Raw genomic sequence first — 25,853 nt, 5'->3', positions numbered from 1 at the left:
ACTCCAGCTTGTACTTACTGTGGCTTATCTCTTTTGAAGTTTGGATCATTCAGAGGAAGAACACTGTGCAGTGCTTGACCCCTGTAACACCGTCATCTTGCCTTTTAATTGTATGTCATACACTGCCACAAACCAAGATTTTATCCAGCACCTTTCTGCCTTGATAGTGCAGACTGTACAGAGATCACCTCCCTCCTTTACAGAGAATGAAGGAAGTCCTCCATCTGATTCCAGAACCACAGACAAAGAAGATGGATATTTTGAAATGGGACTTCATGAAGGAGATCAGACTTTTGAATTCAGCACTACTTCAGATACTCGGTCATCTGACAACATAGCAGTGGAGAGTGTTGACATAGTCAAAATTCTCTGGAGTTTTTCTATTCACATTCACAAAGGACTCAGGCAGTTTGCTTCCTGTTTGGTTTTGACTGATGATATGCTAGCTGTGTTTGAGATTCCTCATCAGGAATTGAGAGGAAATTGCCAGCACATCCCTTCTGTTTTGAAATTAATGCTGTGTTTTCCATATACTGATCTAACAGAATTTGGCTTTCTCCTGCCAGAAATCTGTTTAACACTGAAGCTGAAAAGCAGTGACAACTGCTTGTTTATTGTTTCAGACTCCCAGAATCTTCAAGACTTTTATTCCTGTTTACACACGTGTTGCTCTCAGCACTACACATCAGTGTTACCAAGCTCCACATTGTACTGTGGAAAAGCAAACCTTCAAGAGTTTCTCTGTCAGCTTATGGAATTGAATTGCATTTCAGCAGAAGATGTTGAAGTAAAAGGTTGTTTCCCCACCTATCTTGTTTATGGGACTAAAACCAATGTTCAGAAAATCTTAGATCAACCAGAGCCAGCTGGCAATAACAAAGAATGGTCAAAAAACGTTTTGTGTTCTGTACTTTATTCTTCAGTGTATAAATCTTCTGACCAGGGTCCCTGTGTGGTCCATCCATGTTGGATATTTCTAACACCCCAGCATTTGTACATAGTAAAGGTGGATTTTGGTTTACTGCCAGGTAAATGGGTAGGCACAGAAGAGTTGGGAAGTGTATTTAAGCTGAATAGGATTCCGTTAGCATCGCTTGTGTTGTATCCGACTCATGGTTCCATCCAGCAGAAGGGTTCATTTTTGGATGGACATGTGCTGCAGTTCCTTGTTGGATACAGATTTGTTACAGCAGTGTTTGTTCTACCTCATGAGAAATTCCACTTCCTAAGAATCTACAGTCTTTTAAGAACACTCCTGCAGGATGTTAAGACTATTATTATTTTCAAAGCTTCAAGCAAATCAGATGCTGTAAGAAATCACGTTGTGGAGGCAAACAGACATGGTCAGTCAGCAAGGTAACAATTCCCATGAACTGTCTGTTGCACAGTGTGGAAGTTAACTGTGGCCTAGCCAGTGTGTTTGCAGTGCTCACTATAATTGTTTTTGGCCCGTAGTATTGAAGTACTCTTTCATTCTGCTAGTTTGTAGTATGTGTGAGTGGTTATCCTGGACTGAACCTGTCCGCCGCCTTGTTTCTATTTCATTGTTGCAACATAAAGCGTATTTTCTTAGGAAGGAGACTTCCTATTTTGTGTGCTTGCAGGCTGAGGTCATGGCAGATTGACAGCTTTGCTCAAGATAATAATTTAAATTGTTAAGAATAGAAGTTGCCCATTTCCAATTTCTGAATGGAATATAAAGTATTAATTCTTGTAGGGGAAGAGACGTGTATTTCCTTAAATTTTGATGTGTTTTCTGGATCTCTTCTAGCTTTTGCAGGCCTCATCTGACGCTGTCATCCTTATATCCATCTGAATTTCTTATGCAGAAGATAACAGAAGACAACCAGATTCCTGTTCACCTTCATGTTTCTGTGTCTCTGCAGTACGTGGCTGGGCTGAAAGGAAATGCTCTAGTTGAGTTCTTCCATGGCAACATTGCAGAGGTATTGTGCCTAGCCCAGGTGTATAAAAAGATGCCTTGTGGCCCTTCAGTACTAGTCAGCATTTTAAAAAGAACTTTCCTGATCAAAATTACAAATAAGATTTAGGTGTTGTGAAATGTGGAAGTGTTTTGGTCAAAAAAACCTGTTTGCATTGCTCTAGTTTGGGTTCTTCACTGCAGTGATTGGGATCCTGCCAGGTGTGTTTTGCCTCCAGGATCCTTGATGCAGAACAGAAGAATACATTAGTGTGTGTCTTGAAGATATGATTAATTCAAGACTGTTCCTCTTTTTCTTTAGAGTGGCAAAAGTAAAACTGGAGTGGAATTATTTTGTGATGGTATCTATGTAGCTAAATCAAATGTGTTCTGAGTCCTCTGTGTGGTATGTGTGCATGAATATAACATGTGTGTGGCTGTAGGTACTCCTACATGAAACATGAGCAGATAAGCCTAATTTCTGAGCAGATTTATAATTTCTGGGGAGCATCGAATTTAAAACTACAAATCTTACCTTAAATTCATGTTGTGGCTTTGAGTGGTAAGTCATTGTGGTCCAAGTACAAATGTCAATTGAAAAGCTTATAGAGAAACAGACCTTTTTTTATTCCCTTACCTCACTTTGAAATCTTACAAGTAATCAGAAGTTAAGTTGTGTTTCTGGCTTTACACTGTGAGAAGCTGATAAAGCATGGGACTCATCTGAGGAGTAACAGTAAGCTCATCAAGCTAGAAGCTGGGAAGATGCCTAATTGGAATGGCAGTGGCAAGCTGTGCTTCTGCCCTCCCTTGATGGTCTTTGAATCCAGCCCATCAGCAGTGACTGAAGGCTCGGTAGACTTGATGAGGCTTGGGAGGGCAGTGCTCTTCTGTTGATTAAAATTTATCTGCAGCATCTGTTCTAGAAAGTCTTTCTTGTTGTGCAAGAGATGTTTTTCTTTTTTCTAGTTTTGGTCAGAAAACAAGGAATAACTGGAATGCGACAGAAAAATAATTTTCTTAGGGGAACACAAGACATTTTCAGTGAACTGCTATTGTGTTTACCTCAAACCTGCTGTGTTTAGCAGCTTTGAATTGAACTTCTGCTCTTTGATGACAGCATGTTCAGATGCTTCTGATTTTGAAATTTTTTCTAGTGGTCTAAGTTGCCTCTAAGATGATGAAACTATATGAAATATCTAAGTGTGCAGGTGATTTATAAAATACATTTTACATTTTAGGTGGAAAATGAAGAGTTGAGACATCTCATGTGGTCCTCAGTTTTGTTTTACAAGACTCCCAATGTGGAAGTGATGGCTTGTGTGCTTCTCTCAACAAAAGCTATTTACTTTCTGTTGGATGATTCTTTCATTCATGCTGATGAGCACCAGTCGGGTGAGATAGCTATTCTGATCCCTTGATAATGCTACCAACTTAATCCCTGTTTGTGTGTTCAGTTTAAGTACCAGTTTTGGCCAATACTCTTACTTGAATGTCCTAGTTGAGGGAGGGAGTGGCAGTTTGCTGTATGCAAAGCACTTGCTGTGAGGCTTTTATGTTCAAAAAAACAAGTTCTTGAGTCATGGCTGCTTCTCAAACAAGACCCATGTGCTGTTGTATCCATTGTTTTCTCAGATGTCATTTCATAGTCTGTAGCATCACCTGGGCAGCTAAAGGCCCTTTCATTGCTCTTCATTTACCATTTTGGTTATAAAACTAATCGTATGCATTCAGTTCACACAAAAGTGGTTTGTTAGTGAATCTGCTGACTTAAATCTGTGATACGATGGCTACTTCAAGATATGCTGCTAACAAGGACATGTAGTTGAGTGTGTTGCTTGAGAAATTACTAGCCACTATTCTCACTTTCTTCCTAATTTCTTCCTTCAAATAGTATATAGGTGTAAGATTTTAATATAAAAATATGCGTATAGAAAGAAGGATAGTATTTTCTTTTGGCTTTGTATATCCTTTTTTCACAGATTTTTGGGACAAAGACAACTCAGATTGTGCAAATAGTTCTTTCCACCTCTCTTGCTGCTTTGTGCTAAAACTCAACGACCTGCAGTCAGTAAATGTTGGCTTGTTTGACCAATACTTCCGAATTACTGGTGAGTACATCTTGTGCTTTGTTTTTCCAGTTCTGTTTGGCCTGTTTAGTCTTGTCTTAGGTGGACTCATGTCTTAATTTTATTAGTGAAATGGAAGAGTGTATCATTTCATTGCTTCTTTTTTTAAAAAAAATGAAGCTAATGTAACAATGGTGCTGTACCAGTAGGCTGATAATACTGTCTTGCAACAGTAATTGAAGTAACTGGGAAGCTGAATACCAATGAATTAATTGGTCCCACAAGTGCTTTTAAAAATTCTCCTGTCTTAACAACACATCAAAAGGGAAATCTAAAGACTTTCTTGTTGTTCTGAGGCTTTGGCTTGCAATGAAGAGTAAAATTGAGGAACTGCCCATGTTGCAAACTGTGTACTTGATTATTGACTTTTTGGATGGAAAATGAGGTCTTAAAATTTTATGAAAGGTAATGGTGTCAACCTAAAATGGAATGGAAATAACGTGGGTAAAGTTCTTGGCTGGTGCTTTGCCTCAGTCCCACTACATGAGCACCATACATTGCCGTGTTCTAAAATGTCTTCCAATTTTGTTGAGACCTCAGTGAGGGTGGGGAATCTCTCCTGTGGAAATGATTTAAAGTGACCTTACACAGAACAAATTCACAAAGCTGAGGGCAGGTTTTTCTGTAAGAGAAATTGTAATAAGGTGATAATAAGGTTGAACCCCCCTGCAGCAATAGCTAAACAGTTAAATCCTAAGTGTATCACTTTATATTTATTTTTTGAGGAACTTGTAGCGGTTTCTGTTACTCTTTTTCCAAGGATTTGAAAACTTTGAGTAATGATGCGTGTTTTAAGGAGGAATAATCCTTGCAAGAGGTCTTTCCTGATGACAGTTGCATGTTGGTTGAAGAAGTTATAACACCACATACAGATTTGAGTGATTTGTATTCTGTCTTCTCTTCAGGACACTCTGCAGATCATATAGTCACCTGCCTGACAAGAGACAGTTACAACACTCACACTTTCATACAGCAGCTTATGGCAGTTCTGTCATTGCTTGCACGCACGCCTTCACCTGAACCGGTAGATAAAGACTTCTACTCTGAATTTGGGAGTAAAAACACAGGTGAGTGGTCTTTTCTATGTGTCATGAGTTATCTTGTGCATCATACTTAGGACATCATCTAGAGTATACTGATTAAAAACTCTTTTGAGTGAAACGTCTGCATCGGTTGTTTCCTATTTGATACTTTACCAAACTCCCTGACTTTAATTACCTTACATGGCTTAGCTGAACAGAGTTATTAAATATCAAGTCTTGCACATGTGAAGTTAGCGGTGGCTTCTTGAGTCAGCAGAAACAGCATTTCCTATACAGTATTTTGGGGTGTGTACTAGTGTAGCTTCCACTGCGAGTTTCAGCCTAATGTATAGAGTTTTGGAAGTCATCAAAAAGTAGTGAAGGTAACAAAGTCTGAAGGGTCACATTTTTTCCCCGCTTGGTCAAATAAGAGTCCTGTCATTCTGTGAGAATGTAGTGAAGTGAAAACTAGACTTCAGGTGTGTTAGGTTCAGTTCCACTATCAGGTGAAACTTTTTTGCATAGAATTCTGAAGCCAGTTGAAGGCACAAAATAAAATGGCATTTTTCTGAAGAACAATTGTTAACTGTTTTAAGGAGAAGCTGTGTAAGCCCAGAAAGTGCAAGGTTTAATGAGAAATCATATCTTTTATTGGACCAATTGATGTATGTGAAAAAAGCAGACGTGCTTCCTTCAAGCTTTGCTGTGTTGTATTTCAGCACTTACAGTAATATGAGACTGCAGTGTTACCTCCTGCCACTGCAGAACATAGCATGGAGCAGAGGATTGTGCTCATCCAGTAGGAATATAAAAGCAATTCATGTAGAGTCTTCTGTTTCTACTTTTTTGTTGTTTTAATTTTTGCCTTTTCTCTCAGCTTAAAAGAAGCAGGGATTTTATTTTTGTTCAGTGATCTGATAATGCTTTCAGTGAGTTCAGAACTGAGGAGTGGGAAGGAGGCAGAGGAGCTCAGCTAGTAGGGAGGTGGATAATCTCTGGTATGAGAATCCAGCTGTATTTCCTTTAACCTCTTCTGCCATCGCCCTCAACTAGATAAGTGGTTAGAAATCAGCACAAAAGTATGTTGGTAATGCAAGAGAGACTCCAGTAGAGATCTACAATAAAAAAAATATTATTCCAATATTGTGTAAGTGCAACCATATATGAATAGATACAAATCTTTTAATTCCTCCAGCTGCAGCCAACTGTCAAAAGTTGTCACTTATCCTAATACATTAAGAAAGTATTGTACTAAATAGAAGTGTAATGTATGTTTCTTGCAGGAAGAATGGAGAATTATGAACTGATTCACTCTAGCAGAGTAAAATTTATTTATCCAAATGAAGAGGAAATTGGGGACCTTGCTTTTCTAGTGGCAGAGAAGATGGATGGTTTGACAAATCTTCAGTCCCTCAACATCCTTCTGTATGTGTTGGCATTTCAAGTAAATAATGTTGAAGGATCTGCCCAAAACACTAGTTCACTTCAACCGAAAACACTTATATTAACCAGCTCTGATTTGTTCCTCTTTGATGAAGATTATATCAGTTACCCACTACCCGAATTTGCTAAGGAACCACCAAAGAGAGATAAGTACCAGCTTGCAGATGGAAGACGAATCCGGGATTTAGATAGAGTCCTTATGGGTTATCAGACATATCCACAGGCCCTTACATTTGTGTTTGATGATGTTCAGAATGAGGATCTGATGCAGAATTTGACACTAGATCACTTTGGAGAAACTAATAGTGCCCCAAAGGGAAATGCCAAACAAGAAGGCAGCAGGAATAGAGAGATCCAGTGGTACATTTTTATCCCAAGTGCAGAAAGCAGGGAGAAACTAATTTCATTGCTTGCAAGACAGTGGGAGATCCTGTGTGGTAGGGAACTGCCTTTGGAACTCACTGGGTAGTTACTGCACAGCTAAGTCATTTCAGTGTCTATCATAAGGTAAAGCACAGCATTTAAATAGATAGCACCTGTCATGTTCTGTTTTTTTAATAAGGAGCTGACCTGGACCCTTGCTTCCTAGTACTGTGAACACTTAATAGTACATAGAAATATTTTGAAGTGTTAACTGGGGACTGAATTTCTTGTAAAGTCTATTTTTTATGCAATAGTATATAGTAAAAAAACCACCATGAGACATCCTGGGAAACTGTATGGAAAAATTAAGGAGTCAACACGAGATACACTGTCGTCTAGGGCTGTTAAGGTTTCTGCTATTTTTCTGTATATATCAGTCTTGCTGTTCTATACAAATTGTAATATGTAAATAAGGGTAAATGCTTGTGTATGGTCAAGTGCAATGTTCTTTGTACAAGAAGTATTTTGGGTATGCTGCTAATGCTTATTATTTAATGATCTTAGTTTTACATACATTTTTGTTTGAGGCCAAATGTAATTATTTGCTGCCAGTCATGAACTTTAGCAGTAAAATTTGAGCCACAAGCAGGTGACAGATTTTCGTAAAGAACGGCCTGTTAAAGGTCCACTCAGTATCATCTTGAAAATGGAAATACCCAACATGGGTATATGAGCATTTTGTCAGCAAATAATGAATTTGTATCTCTGAACACAAAGTCTTTCTTTTGCCTATCTTGTCAATACAAATAAAGTGTAATTTGACAGTTTTCTTTTGGCCTTGTCTTTATTCAGGTTTGTCTTGTGTTTGCAGGATACCATATGGCAGTTCAGCAGCACATACTGCATTCCTAGAATATATTGTAAAGTATGAAATGTGCAGCAAGATGAAAGAAGAACATAGTTTATCCTACTGTAGCAAGTTTGTACTGGTCCAGAAATAGAGCTGAGTCATGGAAACTGAAGATCTGCAGCTTCTAAACAGAATTTTAGGAGGATTTATTTCAAGTACTTTTACTTCTCCATCAGATATTAGGAATTTGCTTTGCAAGCTTTCATCTTTAACTTGAATACTACTGTGCCCAACAAGTTTTAGCCTACCCCATAGCAGTAAAATCCCTACTCGCTATTATGAAGACAGATACCAGTACTTTGAAAAAGTGTTCTATGCCCCCTGGGATTAAGAAGGGAAGAACAGTTTTGTTACATGTGTCAGCTGGTGTTGCTTAAAACTGATGCTCCTTAAACACAGAAACATTTAGGTTGGAAGAGACCTCTGGAGGTCCAGCAGTCAAGCTCAAAACAAAGCAAACTTCAAACAGGTTGCTCAGGGCCTGGTCCAAACAAGTTTTGAGTTTTCTCAAAGAATGGCAAGTCCACAGTGGCACTGGGAATTTTCTGGTTCCTTGGAGTGTTTTTGCATGCTGATGGGGAGCTTGACTGTGCTTTTCCAGGCTCCATTTAACCAGGAATGCTGCAGTCGGTGCAAGGATGACAAAGGCAGCAAAAGTCCAGTTGTATTGCAGGATGCAGTGGAGTTCCCTAAGCAACTGAAGCGGTGAGGAGTTACTTGAGTGCTGCTCTGCTCACGGTTTAGCAGAGGAAACCTAGCCCCTCTCAAGCTTAGAGTGAGCTGAGCAGTTAAGGTAGGTCCTGTCGACTCTTGGGGAAGACTTAAATTTTCCTGTACTTCAGAGGTTTTCTATTCCCTGAAATCTCAAAGGTACTTAACATTCATTAAAGCTTAATTGTTATTGGGTAGAAACCCCACTAATTGCTAAAATAAAAATCCCAGGAATAGTATAATTGAAAGGTTAAGTTTTCATTACTACTTTCTGAAGTAACTGTGTTAATCACTTCATTGTAATTCCTGTAGGTAACACTTCAGAGGAACCTGTGGCAACTGGAGTAGTCCGATATGCAAACACTTGAGAACTTACCTGATGAACAGATCATGTACAAATGGTCTATGGTTTAAGTGAATGCAAAGGGAATCTGTAATAACTTCTTTGGAACTGCCTGGGATTTGAGCTAACTTGAACAGATATCTCTGCCTTTTATACTAGGGGTTATAATTGTCTTTGTTTCCGGGTAAGTCAGCCCTGCTTCTGTCTTATTTGTGAGGCTTGTCCTGGGGGATGCCTTGAGCTTGAGACAGGCCTGAGTTCTGTTTCTTAGCATCCCTCATAAAGTCCAACTGTTCAAATGTATTTCAGTACACTAGTGCATATCACAGAAACTTGTGTTAGAACAAGCAAAGATAATCCCCTGCTCGTTACATAGTTTGAGCAGTCAAGGTCTCTTTTCAGATTTTATTGTAGCAAGAACACAGCTGTGATTAAACTTGAAATTCTTCTACAGCTGTTTAAAACATTACATCTGTCCCTTTGGATCAGATTATTAATACAGAAAACAGGTATAATTCTTCCTTGAGATCTTGGTAAACACTGATCATATTTTAAGATTTACAATATGTTCAGTAACTCATTAGATACTACAGTATTTTTTGATTCTTCCATTTAAGCATCTCATCTGTGGTGCTATCAGAATTGTTTATTTTCAAGGCATTTTTTCAGTATATAATCTTTTATACTCTAAGTAAAGCTTGGGCTGTGTGAAGCGTCTTCCCTGATGCTTTAGCTCTTTTTCATTTTTACCTGGAAAAAACCTCCATCCGTACCCAAAACAAGACATGCCCCTCTCCTGTGCCACCAGATGGCTGATCCCCTGCTCTTTTGCCTGTGTTAAAACCTGCTGGAGTTACAGTGCTTTGTGGGTGCAAATTTCTGTTCATTGAAGTGCAGTGTTGAGCTGAAAATTTTTATTCACTGTCATTCCTCAGCACCAACCTGTTGTCTTTATTGTCTATTTCTAGTGTAATCTTTTTATTTCTAAATACAGCGATATACTTAAATTAGTTTTCCTTGAAAAAGCACAGTCCATCTTGAACTTCATGAATTGGCAGATTGTTTCATTTCATAAAGATTTCTCAAAGCTTTCCACAATTATTTTCTACAGAAGGTGCTGTGAAATTATTTTTGTAACCATTTGTGGTCACATAAAACAGTCTTGATTTTTTCCTCTCTCTTTGCAAGGGTGCTACAAAGCCCTACATGCGTATTTCTTTAGTAATCAGACTGGTCCGGGCTGGCAGGGACCTCTGGAGACCATCCAGCCCCAGGCCCTGCGAAAGCAGCTCCCCCAGGAGCCGGCCGCTCAGGGTCACGGCCAGGTGGGGTTTGAATGTCTCCAGAAGAGGAGACCCCGCAGCCTCCCTGGGCAGCCTGTGCCGGTCTGTGACATCCTCAAAGTAAAGAAGTTCTTCCATCGTGTTCAGAAGGAACTCCTTGTGTTGCAGCTTGTGCCCGTTGCCCCTTGTCCTTCTGCTGGGCAGACTGAAAAGAGCCTGGCCCCGTCCTCCTGACACTCGTCCTGGAGATATCTGTAGGCATTGATAAGGTCCCCTCTCAGCCTTCTCTCCTGCAGGCTGAACAGGCCCAGCCCTCTCAGCCTTTCCTCCTAAGGGAGATGCTCCGGTCCCCTCACCATCTCCATAGCCCTGTGCTGGCCCCTCTCCAGCAGTTCCCAGTCTCTCCTGAACTGAGGAGCCCAGAACTGGACGTGGTACTCCAGGTACAACCTCACAAGGCAGAGCAGAGGGGGAGCATCACCTCCCTCGACCTGCTGGCCACACTCCTCCTAATGTGCCCCAGGATCCCACTGGCCACCTTGGCCCCAAGGGCACGCTGCTGGCTTCTGGCTGATCTGCTGTCCACCAGAACGCCCAGGTCCTTTTCCACAGAGCAGCCTCCCAGCAGGTCAGCCCCAGCCTGTACTGGTGTGTGGGGTTGTTCCTCCCCAGGTACAGGACCTTACACTTGCCTTTATTGAATTTCATTAGTTTCCTCTCTGCCCAATTCTCCAGTCTGTCCAGGTCTCGCTGAATGGCAGCACAGCCTTCTGGTTCATCAGCCACTCCTTCCGGTTTTATATCATCTGCAAACTTGCTGAGGGTACACTCAATCCCTTCATAATTCTTTATACTCAGATCTTTTATAGCTTCCAACCTTTGTTTGGCACTGAAACAGTATCTGAATAGCTATAAAGCTATGACCAGATGCATGTGTAGGCAGGTGGGGAGACCTTTTTCAGGAAAGTTATCGTCTAAACCATCTTAGACTCCCATTGTCTGGCTTTGCAGCTTATGTGGATGTGTGCCACCCTAACAACCCATGCAGTTACGTATGTTCAGTGTCATCTGCTGAGGTTCTGGTTGAAGGTTTTAAAATCTCCCTTGTATTACAATTGAAAAATTGTAAATGAATCTCATTAGGAAGGAAAGTGAATGAGATGCTGACCTGAGCTAAACTGTGTTTTCTTTGCAAGAAGAAGTGATGGTGTGACCTACATCCTGTCTGTCCTGTGTCCATACCCGTGCTGCTTTTACAGCACTCTGTGATCTGCCTGGCTGTAGATGTACTGAACAGCGAGGTATTTACCTCAGCCCCTTTGACTTGTCTTCCTGTTCTTGTCAGCTTTGATAAAGAGTTGGTTTTGTTTTTGGTTGGGTTGGTTTTTGGTTTTTGTTTTTTTTTTTTTTTTTCAAAGAAACCCTGAAGTAGCACAAAATGCTGCTGCTTCTTTCTTGATTGTCTCTAATAAAGAAGTTTAGTTCTGTGGTGTTAATCTTTAAGCATACCACGTATTAAGTGGAGAAGCAACAACGCAAGGAAGAGCATGAAGTTGTGGTTCAGAGCAGATAGACTACAAACTTCTGTTTCCTGCTGTCTTCCTGATAACGAAGGGCATTTAGTAACTTAGCTAAAAATTGATGTGGAAAAAGGGGGGAGATAAAACTCCAACAACAGACCAAGAAGGTGGTGAAGAAAGACTGTGGCCAACGCAGGAGAAAACCCACCCGAATAGGTGTATAAAGAGTAATAGCTAGTGTCAGTAAGCTGGGCACTATAAGCCCTCATGCTTCAAACTTTAAGGCCTCTCAGAGGGATGACAAGAACTCTCAGCATCTCTAAAGTTGTTGCAAATGCTGATAGTGGGATCATCTCAGTCACGCTTTTCTCAGGCAGGCACTTCAGTGCAATCCTTAGCAAACAGCTATAGCTTTAGTCAAGTATGTTATAGACTGTTTCTATCCCTTGCAGATAATATGTGAAGCATAAACAGCACCACCATGGGAAAACACACTGCCTCTTTGGTCATGCTGATGTCAGCAGGTGCTGAGTTTCAGTAGCTCAGCCTGTTTGTTCAACCAGTTTTACTCAGACTTCTGATTCATGTGGAATATCTGTGGGGAATTTCGTGCCTGACACTCTCAATACAATCCCAGAGTGCTGCTTAATAGATGGGAAAGGTACAAAAGTAAAACCAAGAGATGGGAATATGTAGCTGGCTTTCACTGCAGGAGCATGTGTAAAGGAACTGGGAGTGAATAGCAATAAATAGACCAGGACTTAACAGCATTTATGTTCTGACATTTGTACTGCTGCCCTTCGAGGTTTTGAACTAACAGGATATAAGCAGCTGGAATAATTTCTCCCTGAATCGCATCACAACATTGCGCTCAGGCAGCTCTGTCTGCTTGGAATTGGACCATTGCATGTGTGCATGTGAGAGAGAGAGACTCCTGTTTGCCATGTGACCCTTCCAGGTTTTTTTTGTTTTTATAAGCAAACTTTAACATCCCTGTTTCTTCCAACTTGCCAAAAGAAAGAAATCAAAAAAATTAGGTTTGTGTCCTAGCCTCTTCACCCAGAGCCTCAGGGGTGTGTTCAGTAAGTATGGCACAGCTGGCTCTCTTCCTACACACAAGCACTTCTGGCTTGGTCAGTTTAATCTTTTGCTAGTTCCTCTTCAGACTCGCAGCCTTCTCACTGACAACTCACAGCAAGGAGACTTTATGTTCTTTCCCAGTTTTCCCAGAAGAGTGGAGAGAGAGTCTGTTTCTCTCTGTGGATGTAACCAAATGGTTGGCTTTCACAGAAGCTGTATGGCAAGGTAAACTGGATGGTAAAGTATTTGTCCTGGCTCTGTACTTTCTGTAAAGATTGCTTAAACAAAAGATTTCAATAGCAGGAAATTGCCCAAGCTAGCCAGGGCTGCACGAACTTCAGAGAGAAGGGCTGGTGACCCAGCGTTTTAAAATGCAGCATGTGACACAGGCAGGGAGGCTGGAAGAGTTTGTAGCTATATCCTTTGCCTTTACTCAGGCAACTTTTCTTCCCATGGGACAGATTTCGCCAGCAGTTTCTCAGCTCTGAATAGGAATGTGTTCACAAAAAAACCCCTGCCAGATCTTAGACAAGTTACTTTAGAGGACCCAACCTTTCATCAATGCATAAAGCAAAAGACTGAGTGAGGAAAAAATCCTGAGCACTGCTGCTTGCCAACAGTCTGCTGGTGGTTTGGGAAACGGAGACAGCAAGGTAAATTCTTAGTGTTTTGTAGAAATCGTCTGTGTCAGGGCCAGAAGTTGAAGATGATGCTTTTGAGACCCACATCTGACTGCAGCTGCTAAACCAGCCACCTTCTGCCGTGTGGGCAGGAGACGCTTGACTGATAAGTCAGCCTCCATGCTTTCCAAAACAAACAAAACCCACGTGCTAAACCTCACACATAAACACACAGGCCAACAGCTGACAACTCCTACTGTGTATTTTGAAATGGGATTTGCACAATCCTGTTTCAATGAAGCCTTGACTAGGATGTGAATGAAAGCCCTCTACCCTGCCTGCACAGGGCCATTTGCATGCTCTGTCACCAAATCCTTACAAGTCTTTTCTATAAATTTTCCCTTTGATGAAAGGGCTTTTTCCTCCAGTTTTCCTGTCCCATGTATTCCTTTAATTGCTAGTGACATAGCAAGTCCTGTGGCTTTGTTCTTAACTCAATACTGGGTATTTTCTCTGTAAATTCTGGACAGTTTAGAAGCAATCAGATGTTGAGCTTTCTGACAGATCTTGGGATCTTGTTTTGTGGGACTTTGAGGGTTTGAAATGCTTTGTGCAGACACGTATGTATATGAGGTGGTCTCGTATAGAAATGAGTGAGGGAACCTTACTGACAGTTTTGAAGGGTGTTGGACAAAATCGTGGAGTAAAAAATTGATCCAATTAGAGGCATTTTGCTTCTAAGGCATAAGCTTTTTATTGATGTCATCTATGACAAAATCCATCTATCTGCCTAGGAGGAATTCATCTATCAGAAGAGAACAGGAACAGTGTAAGTGAAGGAGTTTTTTGTGTTTATTTTGCCCCATTTTGCTCCCTGTGCTCTTTCCATGCTGGTGGTGCCATCTTTGGTGACACTGCCAACTGGGCCGCCACTCACAAGCATGCTGGCATCTTTTTGCTTTGCACTAAGCATTATTAATGGCTCTTGGCCACCCTTTAATTTGGAGGTTTTTGGTGCTTCACCTTCTTACTAATTTCCAGAATCACACAGATCCAAAGTTGATGCAGGTTTTGGTGTTCCACATCCAGCAGCAGTGATCGGCAAAGCAAGTTTCCATTCTCTCGGAGCAGTTCATACGCAGTGGCTGAAACATGCTGCCTATGCTGCTTGATCAGGAAAGGAGCATCTGATGATAGGTGACCTTTTGATTTTCAGTTTATGCTCTGCTGCTGTACAATGGCACCACTCAGTGTTTGCATTTTTAGCCTATATTTCTGTTGTATTGCTTGCCTTTAAACGAGGTATGGTCAGATAAGGAAGCTGGCTTTGAACCTTTTGAGTTGCTGTGAATCCGATTTATTTAATTCAGAGAGGAATTTCACCAAGCCTTTCTCTCTCCTTCCTAGTTTCCTTGCAGTAGGTCAGATGATGATAAGCAGCAGTGCAGCAGTGGAAAGCCTTCAAATCAGTCTTTGTGTGTCCTTTTTCCCCTGTACCATTTTCACTGTTGAGCCATTTAGAAAAGGGCCTGAAGGTTGATTGAAGATGCCCATGCTTCTTCAGGTGCCTCAGGGTAAGCTGTTTTCACTCTAAAAGCTTATCAGCTCCTCGTGGTTGCCCAGTACTGGCAGCTTAATCCCCATGTCATATAGCCAGCTCTTGGAAAATCCATCAACAAGCAGTCAGCATCCTTCTAGGCTGCCTGTGCTAGCTGTGTATGCCTAACAGGTGACATGGAGCAGAGAAGCAGTCTCATTCTTCTGTTTACATGGTCAGTCTATTACCATGACTGTAGGTAAAGCAAGCATGGTACAGATTCCGTACTAATATCCCTCTGCAAGAATGTCCCCACCGTCCATGTGCGACTTTGACATCGCCTCTCCCTCGTTCCACAGATCTGCAGGGTACCAAATGGTTTCTGGAGCTGCGTGAACCCTCTGAGCTGGACAGAGTTGCCATCTCTTGGGCAGCAGTAGTCCTAGGGCTGCAGTTGTCCTGGAGCAGGACAAGGGGGCTGAGTCGTCAGATAGAGCTGTGGGCTGGTACTTCTCTACATGGGTTGCAGTGGATGGTTGTGTGCCTTATCTGCTTCCTGTCAGCGCAGGATATAAAGTGGTGCTGGCTGTTCATCATGCTGGCTGTCTCTGTAGGATGGAGGAAGAGGTAAAGCACAATTAACGGCACTAGTAAGTACAGCAGTTCTTATATACTTTATATGTTAGCATGTGTATCTTTGTGTGTATGCAGAGGGCAAAAAAATATTAATGGTCCCAACTATTCATGTAAACACAAGAATAACTTCCTATCCTGGTTTGTTTAGGCACCTTCGTGTACTATTAATGGCTCAAAAATTAAAAGATCCCTCATTGCTCAGTAGGATTTGTTACTAAAAGAAATGGTCCTTCGACTGCTCAGTACAGCGGGTTCTCTTAGCAGCATAGGGAGACAAAGCCCATGTAAAATCTGTCAATAATCAATTATTGGTTGTTTGTAATGTTTAAAAGGAGAAAATAAATTGCAGACCATACCTCAGGGTAGCATGTATTTTTTCTAATCCCATTTTGGGACTCTCCTATTCTGAGTGGTATGAAAGTGCACCTTGGATTCATCAGACTGTCAGCAGTGTTTGGAAAATTATGTATTCTGCCATTGCTGCCATAGCACCTGCAAAACGTGATGCTTTTGTTGCTGAGAAATTCAAACATTTTAAATAAATATCAAAGCCTACCCAAAGTGCTCGATTGGTTGATAAGTGTGCTTACATTGTTGCTCTGAAGCACAGCATGTCGCTCACATCGCTTTGTTCATGCATGCTTTGGGACAGGCAGGTAGGCAATGGTCAGGTCTACCTTCTGTTTGAGGTGGTGTGGACATAGTAACATCAGTGGTAAAAGGAAATTACCTTACCCTTCATCAGTTCATGGTATTTGTTTGCCCATTGGATTTGCCTTCAGTTAAGCATACAGTTAACCTCTTTTCATTCCAATTAGTTGAAAACTAAGGATTTCCTTCCTTCTGTTTTGAACTGATATGTAAGAGGAAATCCGTAGATGTTCCTGTTTTGAGTAAACCTTATACTAAGGAGTTCTGCTTCTGCATTTAAAAAAAGAATAGAAAGAAAGAAAAAGGTGGTATTGGTTCAGACGTAATACTAGAAGTAGCAGATCCACTTCTGAAGGCTTTGCAGCCAAAGAGTACAGTGCGAAAATGCTTTCTCCCGGTTTACTTTTAACCTCTGGTTTGTCTTGGATCTGATTCTTAGTAGGCGGTCTTATCTTACAGAAATTGCAGCCTCTATCGCCACCCCTTTGTGGAAAGGGTCCTGCCTGTAAAAGCATGAAAATGCATCCTCGTGGGTTGCTGTTTTTCTTCTTAGCAGCATGCTTCACTCCCACAGCTGACTGCCAGAGTCAGAAGGTAAGTCTGTGAGTCTTTGTTTAAATGTTTATTGAATGGTTCTTCATATTTGGACGGTTGCATGTTATGAAATAGTCTTCCCCAAAACTCCTGTTTTCATTTACATTTAGTTAGATGCAGAATAGCATCCATAATTAAACTTCAGGACTCTAAGGTATCTTCTTTGCTTATGTGGGTATGTGTGTAGTCCAAACTGAGGAACTAAAAGTAAGGTTGAAAGGAGCTGCTTGAGTTTTAGATCAGGTTAAATTTGTATTTAAGTTCAGCACTGAATGCAAAAGTAGCAGTATGAAAGGAATACATTCGGCGTCTTTGTCTTCCACTATTTTCAGTACATGTGATGGGAGCTTAGCATCTGGCAGGACAGGTCCATAAGTTTCCCAGAGGAATTTTCTGAAAAAAATGGTTTAAATCTCCTCAAATTGTTGCTTTGCAACAGGGTAAATACCTTTGTTTCAAGTACATTTCCCAGCAGCTCCCCAGTGAAGAGTGTGGAATACTTCTCATTTTGTCTCAGGTTTGTTGATTTGCTTTTGATTCCTTTATCTCTGTTCTTGTGTTTAGCAGCAGCAGCTAGAAGAATGTGTGATGCCTTTGTAGATCTGTACTCTAGGCTCAATGGTGAGGCAGCACATTTTCGGTAGGCTCGAACTCATTTATTTGTACTATATTGTCTTCTGCCATCGCCCTTCTTGCGTCCTGCTGTTGGAGGAATAAACTGTCCTACAAAGTCAGAAGATGTGTGGGGCATTTGGAAATCCTATTCCCCGGGGACCCGAGTTATGGCAGAGTTGTCTTGTCTTGAATGACAGAGGGGCCCAGTGGGGAGCAGACAGACTTGTGCTAAGGAAGGTGCGTGTCAGCCTGTGAAAGACTTGATTTAGGAACAGCCATAGCACTGAAAAGATGCTTCAGTGTCAGAACTTTGGGTGGAAGCTTTTGTCTAGACCCTTTCATAAAAGGGCCACAAATGACGAATAAGCATACAAATAAGCTAAGAGCTTCATGAACCTGTAGGCTTGTAGGATCATTGAGGTGACCTGAGCACAAACCTGAAGTGGCTCTTCTGGTAAGTTTTGTTTGCCTGGAGTCATGGGCTCCAGCCAGATGGGTTCCGGTATAGTAGTGTGATCAGAGGCGTGGGCTCACATCTTCAGCTGGTATAAGTGGAAATTTCAGTTTCTTCACTTTGAGATGCTGTGTTGATTTCTGTAATCACTGAGATGTCAGGCTTGGCATGAAACAGTTAAAATATCAGGTAATGAGTACTTGCTCACGGAGAAGTGAAATGTTTAAATCACCTCTGCAGCACTTTATTTAATCCAGGAAAAATAATTCCCTTTTAAGAGTTTTTTTCCCCAAAAGGTTCCCTCTTTTTGGAAAAAGAGAGTAAACATTTGAAAGGTTACAATGGGAGGTAAGGAAAAATAAGGGTCTAATGAAATCTTCTCTATTTAGGCCATTGAATCTGATTCCAGTAGAGGTGCTGTGGTTCCACAAAAGGCCTCCACTGGTCTGCAGGAGCCTTGTAGGGGCCATCAAGAGAGATTTTGTGCTAGCTGTTTTTCAGTGATCTTACCCCGGGTCTCTGATTTGATGGCTCAAACAGGACAGCAGATCTGTTAGCCTGATTTGGGTTGTGTATTCCTCCTGCTATGGGCTGGGGAAGATGCAGCAGATGTCAGAACCATGAAAGTTTTTCTGCTGGGAGGAGGCCAGTCCCAGGCTGTGCTAGAGGAGGAATGGAGGCAGGTGGGAAATGAGGGGAATGTTCTCTGCATCCTCCTGCCTTCAGCACTCTGCAGCTGAGGTGGTGTGCAGCACCCAGGGCAACAGCTGATCTTGTGTTAAGTGATCTCTGAGGTCGATTGTTCATCCTCATGTTGAAAAGTGTCTTCCATGGACAAATGCAAAGGGTTTGTGTCCGGGAGCCACCGGTCTGTTCAGATGAAGTGTTACTGAGAACTTCTTGGGAAGGTGCGTGACTATAATGACTCCAGCATGTGTCTACAGCTCTGTTTTGTAAAGGGCAAATGCACTGGAAACTCGGTGATTCATTAGATAATGTCTGTTTCCAGAACTGACTCCCAGGATTGTTGGAGCCAAACACTGACGTCCAAATGTGTTTTTCTTTCTTCCTTGAGATTTTGCCATGCAGAAGGATTTGTGTTATGATTTAGGAGGAAAAGATAAAGGGTGAAAATGAGGGGAATTAAACTAGCCCTTCAAAGAAAACCTCCCCAGCTTATTCTCTTGAGGTGGAATAAGATAAATATGAGCACTTGAGAAGTAAGGGACCTTTGTGTCAGAGTGAGGGGGAAGGAGACACTGCAGCATCCAGAAGCTCAGATATGTCTCAGCTAAGCAGAGAGAGCAGTGGCTGCTCTTGCACGTGCATGTGTTTGAGTGCAGGGAGAGAGCCCAGCCCAGCCCTGGCAAGGCAGAGCTCGGTGTGGATGGACAGAGGCACCCTGGCTCTTAACTTCTTTCAGTCTTAACTTTTTTCAGCTACAGCTAGATGTCTTCTGCTTTCAAAGTGTCCTTTAATTTTGGGGCTGCTTGAGAGTGCCAGTCTTCCTTTTCTGTTGCTTTGTTCCCAAAGTGTGATACAGTCCAGGCTCTCAACATCACCTGATCAGAACAGGGACCGTTTTCACCCCCTTTCCTTGACAGATGTAGCCACCATGCACCTCACTGACTCTTGGCCCACCAGGCATCACAGGGCCAAGCATTCCCTCTTGCTGCTTCCCCTCCAGTGGCTTGTAACTTGGAAACAGCGGTTACAGATGAGCCCAAGGGAGCAGTGCATCATTGTTTTCCATGAGGCTGTGCCCCAGGAGCCACCTCTGACTCAAACTCCCATGTATTTTTCATCCTTTCCAGAATTCGAGTATCCAAACTGTTGAATTTCATGTCCCTTGATTCCCTCTTCTGCTTTCCTAAGAAGCAAAACACTTCAGAAAATGACTGCTTCATCAGTTCTGTCACCCAAATAAGAAGGGAAATATTTTTTTTTTTATTATTTTCCACACAGATGTTTTCTTCCTCTTTCCTCCTGCTTCTGGCTGCTGACACAAGTGTGTTTCCTTATAAAAAGGGGAAGATCTTACTGGATAGCTGCCTAAAGTTCATGAAGTGTCCTAGGAAGGTAGGGTCAGGGGGGATTCCACAGTAACTGTCTTGTCTTAGAGACCTGCAAGTAATTAAAGATGCCAAATGGGAGGAGTGACAGCCCTTCTCTCCCGGTGTCCATCTCCATTTAGAAATGGAGACATATTGATGAAAGAAAGAGAAGAAAAATAGAGTAATGTGTGAATAATGGTGTCTTCCTCCACCACCATGACAGAGAATACATTTAAAGGCCCAGCTGTGTCTGGCAGCCAACTCCTGACGTCTGAAAGTAAAGCTGAAGTAGAAGATTGGAGTTTCAGTTTAGTGTTTTGTGCTCTACTGTTTGTGTGGTCTTTTTCATACAGATAGGGTAGCTCAGACACCTGATAAAGGTTTGTTGGGTAATTCTGACAAGGTTAAGATCATAACTCATGGGAAGGCATCCACCTCTGTGTTTCTTCCTTGGGCATCTTCCCTTTCCTCTTTCTGAGGTATTGTGTCAGTGAAGGTTAAAGCTGGGATTTGATGGGACTAGAAAGGCAGGAGATGTACTGTTCTGTCAGAACCATGTGCCTGGCTTCAGCTGGCTCATTTCAAAAGCCCAGCTTTGATCTGTAGACCTAATTTTTACTTGAATCAACTGGTTGGATGGACTTCTTCCCTACCCCATCAATGGCATTGCCGTGTTTTGCTCCATGAAAAAGGAGACATCTCCTCTAACTGCACTGTGTGCCCGTGGGGTGGATACATAAGGAACAGCAAAACTGACCACTGTGCCGGTGGATAAAATTAGTAAAGCTGGTGCTCACAGGACGTGGATAGGTGGATTTGGTGGACCTCAGATTGGTTTTGTGCCATTTATAAAGCAAGGGAGTCCTTGACATGACAAGTTCCTTGGGGATTCTGCCACCAAAGGAAGTGAAGCTGACTGTACGGTAAGAAAAACCCCAGAGGCACAACTAGAAGTTAATATCCATGCGGATGGCAACCACAGACACAGCAATCACTTTCTTCATTGGGCAGCATTCTTGCGTGGATGGGTGCAGAAGGTGAATCCATGAAGATGGGAAAAAGCTCAAAAACTCCAAGCAGAGGGAAGGGGGGTGTGAGTCAGAAAACCATTCCAGGGAGATGTCTCTGTGGACCTGGGACTTGAGGGTTATCTCTCAGGAGGTTTTCCTGACAGGGTCTGCTGGCTATCATCTGGGAAGGCCTTCCTGAGCTGTTGATAACTAATGGGAAGCCATGAGCTTCCTCCCTTGCCTCGAGGCAAATGTATGCATTTGGGCTTAAGTTCGTAGGAAGCAAAGCTGAGATTACTGATGGGATCCGAAATGCTGCTGCATTAACAGCATTGTTCAGGATTGGTTTAAAAATTCCCAGATCAAGGCCTCCTCCCAAAATTTGATCTAATGTTTTTGTTTTTAGAAAATACAGTGCCTGTAGAGGCACAGTTGTGGTGACCTGTGTGCATTTTTTTCCACCCAGTGACCTTTCAGGGCAAACATAGCTTGTGCCTCCCAGCTTTTCTCTGCCATCATCGGTGAAAAACATTATCTCTTTTTAAAACAAGCATGAGGTTTCCATGCAGTTGCTTGACTCCAGGCGTTCAGAAGTTCAAGGAAACACTTTTGGGGTAAAATTGTGAGCTTTAATGACAAGTTTGCATATAGTGATGATTATTTGCTCTGAGGCTGTGCTTTTTTTGTCTGCTCTGGCTGTGTTTCTTTTGGAGATGCAGGGTTGGTGGGTACAGGGGTACAGAAAAGCTCTGTGAGGAAACCTGAACCGTGAAGTTATTCTGGTTAGATGGAAGGGCTTGTGCTGGATTTATCACCAACCATGTGAATTATCCAAGTCTCCTACCTGATCTTCTTGCTAATGTTCATGGAGCCCTTCTCAGCTAGGGTGAAAACATCAAGAGCCATCCAAGTAGACAGAGAGGTGCAGAGCACCTTTCCTTTTAATCCACCACCACCCGAGCTGCCCCTGCACCTTCTCAAAGACAGCTTCCCTGAGAAATACTTGTGTTAGCAGCTCCTGGGTTCTGGGAAATAGACTGAACTAATGCATTTGGTTCTTCAGACCCCTGGAACAGCAATGAAACCACCAGTGAACTGGATCGCATCAACGGCATGGAAAAGAGAAACCTTTGTTTGCTGTGTTGCATTTTTATTCAGTGTCTTCTGGCAAGGGTTATTAATTTAGGGCTTGTCCTTACATACCACTACCATGTGTTTGTAAAAGATCAGCTTAAATTAACAGTGTACTGTTATGATTGTTTTAGAAATGGTTGGAATTTTTGCTGAGGCATAGGGGGAAGATAAGATAGCTGTGGTCTGCCCTATTGCCTTCTAGCTGAGATGCAAGCAAAGTAGCATGCAGCAGCATGACATGATGGTTTAGTCCATATGAGTGTGTCGTACACCTCCCAGCAGCTGCACTGGTCACTGCCCTCCCCAGTGATATCTAAAGAATGGTGCAACATTGATAAAGAAGTTAAAGGTTGGCAAGATGAGTGGCTAGGGTAACAATTTAATTTTTGGCTTATTTCCATTCTGTTTTTTCTTTTCAAGTTAAAATCCATGCGATGCAATATCAAGACGATGTTTACCTTGAATACAGCATGTACTGCTTGTGCTGCAGCGCCTAAAATGTTATGTCCAAGAGGCTGGTTAAAGACCACCCAAGGATTAGGAGTGAGGGACTGCAGGTAAGGCCTATTTCCTAACTATGTTAAGGTTTTGATGCAGCCCTGCTATGCAAGGAGTAGTGTGTATGCCTTCAGGAAAACACACGTGGGTTTTGAGCTCTAAAGGTCCAAGGAGTTTGGTTTTCAGATGCATGAAAATGGATTTATGGCCCCTATTATTGTTGCTTTAGTATCCTTCCAAATCCCAAGGACTTTTTGCTGGGCATAAGGTTCTGTATACACAGAACAAATTACATGATAAATTACTTCTAACTTGCCCTAAACAGCCTGAGTTTGCTAATCCTCCTGTAGCAACTTAATAGAGGTCTGTCTAGCATAGAAACCTGTTTAAGATGCAGAATTTTGTAGTGGATTAGTAAGAAAATAATGTAATGACAGTTCCCTTTGTATATCCTCCCAGCCTCCAGCAATAATCATCTGAACTTTTTACCTTCCTAGTTCACTTTATGACAATTGCTTGTTCATGTGTTCCTTGCTCTTACTCTGTTGAGTATGGCTCTAATAGGAAAAGGGTAGAGGAAAACTGAATTAACCAGGAAGTTTTTGAAAATGAAACACTATAGATTATTGTTTGCATATCTATTCAGTAGTGAATGTTAACTGTTAATATATAGCTCCATTGTCTACTGTTTTCTGTGATTCACTATTCTGTTGAAATACTTCAAAAATAGCTGTGGCAGTTTTGCAGTTTGTAGCAGTTTTTGCACAGACACACGTAGGAGTCAGATTGAAGCCAAAGCAGCAGTGCTATTGAGACAATTTCCAAGTTCCTTTGGGGAAGGATGTTGTGCCAAAAATAAAATGAAGTGTAAGAATAATGTGAGTGTATGCAGCTTTTCTGGATGTTATCTGCTCTTGTGGTCGTTGTTGGGCAGACCCAAGAATAGTTCTGTACTTCATACGTGCAGAACAAGAGGCACTGCCACCAAGGGCTGTAGAGGTGATGGATGAAGGGTTGAAAAGAAGATGCTTCTTTTGGGGATTTAAGATGTTTGTCCAAGATTGAATAGAGAATCTGTGAATAACACAGCTGTTATATCCAAATTTCCAGCATCTCAATCTAGAATCTTTAGTGCAAGACAGAAAGGGACAAGTCCTGCATGGAGATTCTTTTTCTTTCAAGGTTATTTTAGGTGCAAAGCCAAGTGTTGAGTCACCCAGGAGTTCCTAACTTTGTTTCAGTGCTGTCAACCCGCAACCCTCCAGCATCCAAGGGTTCTGTCCTGATGTCCTCAGACTGCCGAAGGTCCTGTCTCATGTCCAGCCGCTGACAGATTTCACATAACCAATTAAATCAGTGGGCATCCTTAGAGAAGACATTAACCCAAGTGCAAACTCTTGTGTGCGTGTGTGGCAGAGGGAATGAGTGCCCTTCCTTCCGTTCAGAGTCCAGTGCGCTGCAGCCTGCTTGCTTAGAAACCCTCCCACAGGCATGTGGTATATTTGTGCTGTAATAATGAATTTTGGGTTATTCTTTTTAAGATACACTGTCAAGTTAGGAGAAAATACCCTTTCCCAGCCAGGGTGCCATCACATGTGTAAGAAGGAAATAGAGGAGAAAAAGTGTTGTCCAGGATTCTGGGGTACAGAGTGCTATGGTAAGTTTTTCCATCTTTTTATAACGCTGTCTAGCTGTTGAATAAGTCAAACCAGTTTTAGTAGCAGGCATTAAATATGCATTGAGGTGATTAATCTTAATTATTCTTTGAACACTCACAAGGCCTCCCGTTATCTGTCTGGGAGGTTCAGAATATAATGGGGAAGGAATCTCTCCTTCAGATTAATTGAATCCTCTTACATTTAACACATAACATAACCTCCTTTGATGGAACTTCCTTTTGTCTCTTCTTTAAAAATAAGCTTTTGGGAAGGGATGTTTTTGTTCCTCTTTAAGAAAGTTTCCAAAGGAAGAGGAAGATATTTCTTTCTGATGTCCCTCTAGTCTGCAGTGTGTGTGCCATGTGTCCTCCTGTATAGTCTGGAGTTAGTCAGCCATTCAGCCACAGAAAATACTTAGCAATTCCAACCCAAGGTGAAAATAACTGTCCCAAAGCTCCCACTTTGTCCCAGGTTTATGCCAAGTACATAAGAATTTGGTTTTTCTTGTCTCAAAAATCCCAAAGTAAGACCTGCTAAGCTAAACACTTCTCGTATGATTGACTGATTGCTGGGGTATGGAAAGGCACTCTGTAGTCCTGCAGAAAATGGGAGGATGTTTGGGTGCTTGAGCCTGTTCTCACACGAAGTGGTTTGAATAAGCAACTAACTTGGTCAGAGGAATCATGTGCCTAAAATGATCAGAAATAGTCTCCAGAATTTAGAGGTACCCCACTCCAAAGATGTGTGGACCATGTTTTTCTGAGCACATTTGCAGCTTTTCGTGAAGTCAAGAGGGAGCTAAAAATGCTCAGTGTCTTTGCAAAGCAGGCTCCTGTCTGTCCTGAGCCTCAGAACTGCCCTCAGATGTTTGATACCGCCTTTCACTGATGCTAGCAGCAGTGGTTCAACCTCAAAACATGTTTCAGTGCTGTCACTGAAATGTAGTTAGTTATGGCCCATTGGGACTTTGCCTTAGACTTTTATTAAAAGGCTTTTCTTAGATAGCAGCCAAATCGCTCCTTGGTGCCACTCCCTGCCAGATTGACCAGCTCTGGGCTGGTGTTAGGTGTATTGGATAATCAGACAGGGACTTCGCTGGTGAAGAGGCCATGGCTTTCGCACAACTGCAAAGTTTGGGGGAAGAGGGGATGGGGATAACGTGCTGGTGGTTCAGTCTAATCTTACCTGGTCTGTCTCTTGCCTGCTAGAGTGTCCGGGTGGATCTCAAAATCCCTGCAATGGCCATGGGACATGCTTGGATGGTATACAGCAAAATGGGACCTGCATCTGCAAGGTCAGTGCATGATTTATTCTGAGGGTGATGTGCTTTTGTCAGAGGGAGTTGTATAGCATCGGTGCAGATGCTCTGGATGAAGGCTGCCCTTCTGCCTGGAAGGACATTAGCAGCTTCTGTCATTCCAGCATCATTATGGTTTTCCTGGAAGGTCAGTGTGGTCTACAGTAGCACTAAGATACTCTTTGTGAGAGTATGGAGTTGGATCTCTAGGGAGAAATGAAGACAGAATTGCCTGAATTTAACCCTCTGATCAGTAGAAACAATCAGTGTCTTTCTTGTCTGTGGCTGCAGGAAGCCCTGAGATACTTGCCTCTTAATGAGCTGCACCTTTTCCAGACTTGAATGATATATTTCCCAAATGAACTGGTCC

The 25,853-nt window shown here is 42.1% G+C and overlaps 2 protein-coding genes across 5 annotated transcripts in view; both read left to right on the top strand.

Annotated features, from left to right (window-relative positions):
• NISCH (nischarin) overlaps positions 1 to 7,705 on the top strand; it is a 31,497-nt gene extending 23,792 nt beyond the window's left edge. Inside the window, exons 16-21 of the mRNA XM_055708357.1 lie at positions 40 to 1,356; positions 1,772 to 1,946; positions 3,163 to 3,316; positions 3,904 to 4,032; positions 4,956 to 5,117; positions 6,356 to 7,705. Coding sequence (XP_055564332.1) covers positions 40 to 1,356; positions 1,772 to 1,946; positions 3,163 to 3,316; positions 3,904 to 4,032; positions 4,956 to 5,117; positions 6,356 to 6,984 — 2,566 coding nt within the window. The 3' untranslated portion in view covers positions 6,985 to 7,705. The remainder of the gene's footprint in view (positions 1 to 39; positions 1,357 to 1,771; positions 1,947 to 3,162; positions 3,317 to 3,903; positions 4,033 to 4,955; positions 5,118 to 6,355) is intronic.
• Positions 7,706 to 15,444: 7,739 nt separating this feature from the next.
• Positions 15,445 to 25,853, top strand: part of STAB1 (stabilin 1) — a 57,857-nt gene continuing 47,448 nt past the window's right edge. For 2 of the 4 annotated variants that reach the window (XM_055708586.1, XM_055708583.1), the window contains exons 1-4: positions 16,457 to 16,763; positions 22,451 to 22,587; positions 24,070 to 24,185; positions 25,395 to 25,480. In XM_055708586.1, the coding sequence (XP_055564561.1) occupies positions 16,683 to 16,763; positions 22,451 to 22,587; positions 24,070 to 24,185; positions 25,395 to 25,480 (420 nt within the window). In that variant the 5' untranslated portion in view covers positions 16,457 to 16,682. Of the gene's footprint in view, positions 15,533 to 16,456; positions 16,764 to 22,450; positions 22,588 to 24,069; positions 24,186 to 25,394; positions 25,481 to 25,853 lie in introns of those variants that run through there. The other 2 variants (XM_055708585.1, XM_055708584.1) reach the window with 2 other exon arrangements.

This window comes from Falco cherrug, chromosome 4 (assembly GCF_023634085.1).
Source record: "Falco cherrug isolate bFalChe1 chromosome 4, bFalChe1.pri, whole genome shotgun sequence".
Taxonomy (NCBI): domain Eukaryota; kingdom Metazoa; phylum Chordata; class Aves; order Falconiformes; family Falconidae; genus Falco; species Falco cherrug.
Note: the sequence above shows the minus strand (reverse complement) of the source record. Positions and strands in the feature narration are given on the sequence as shown.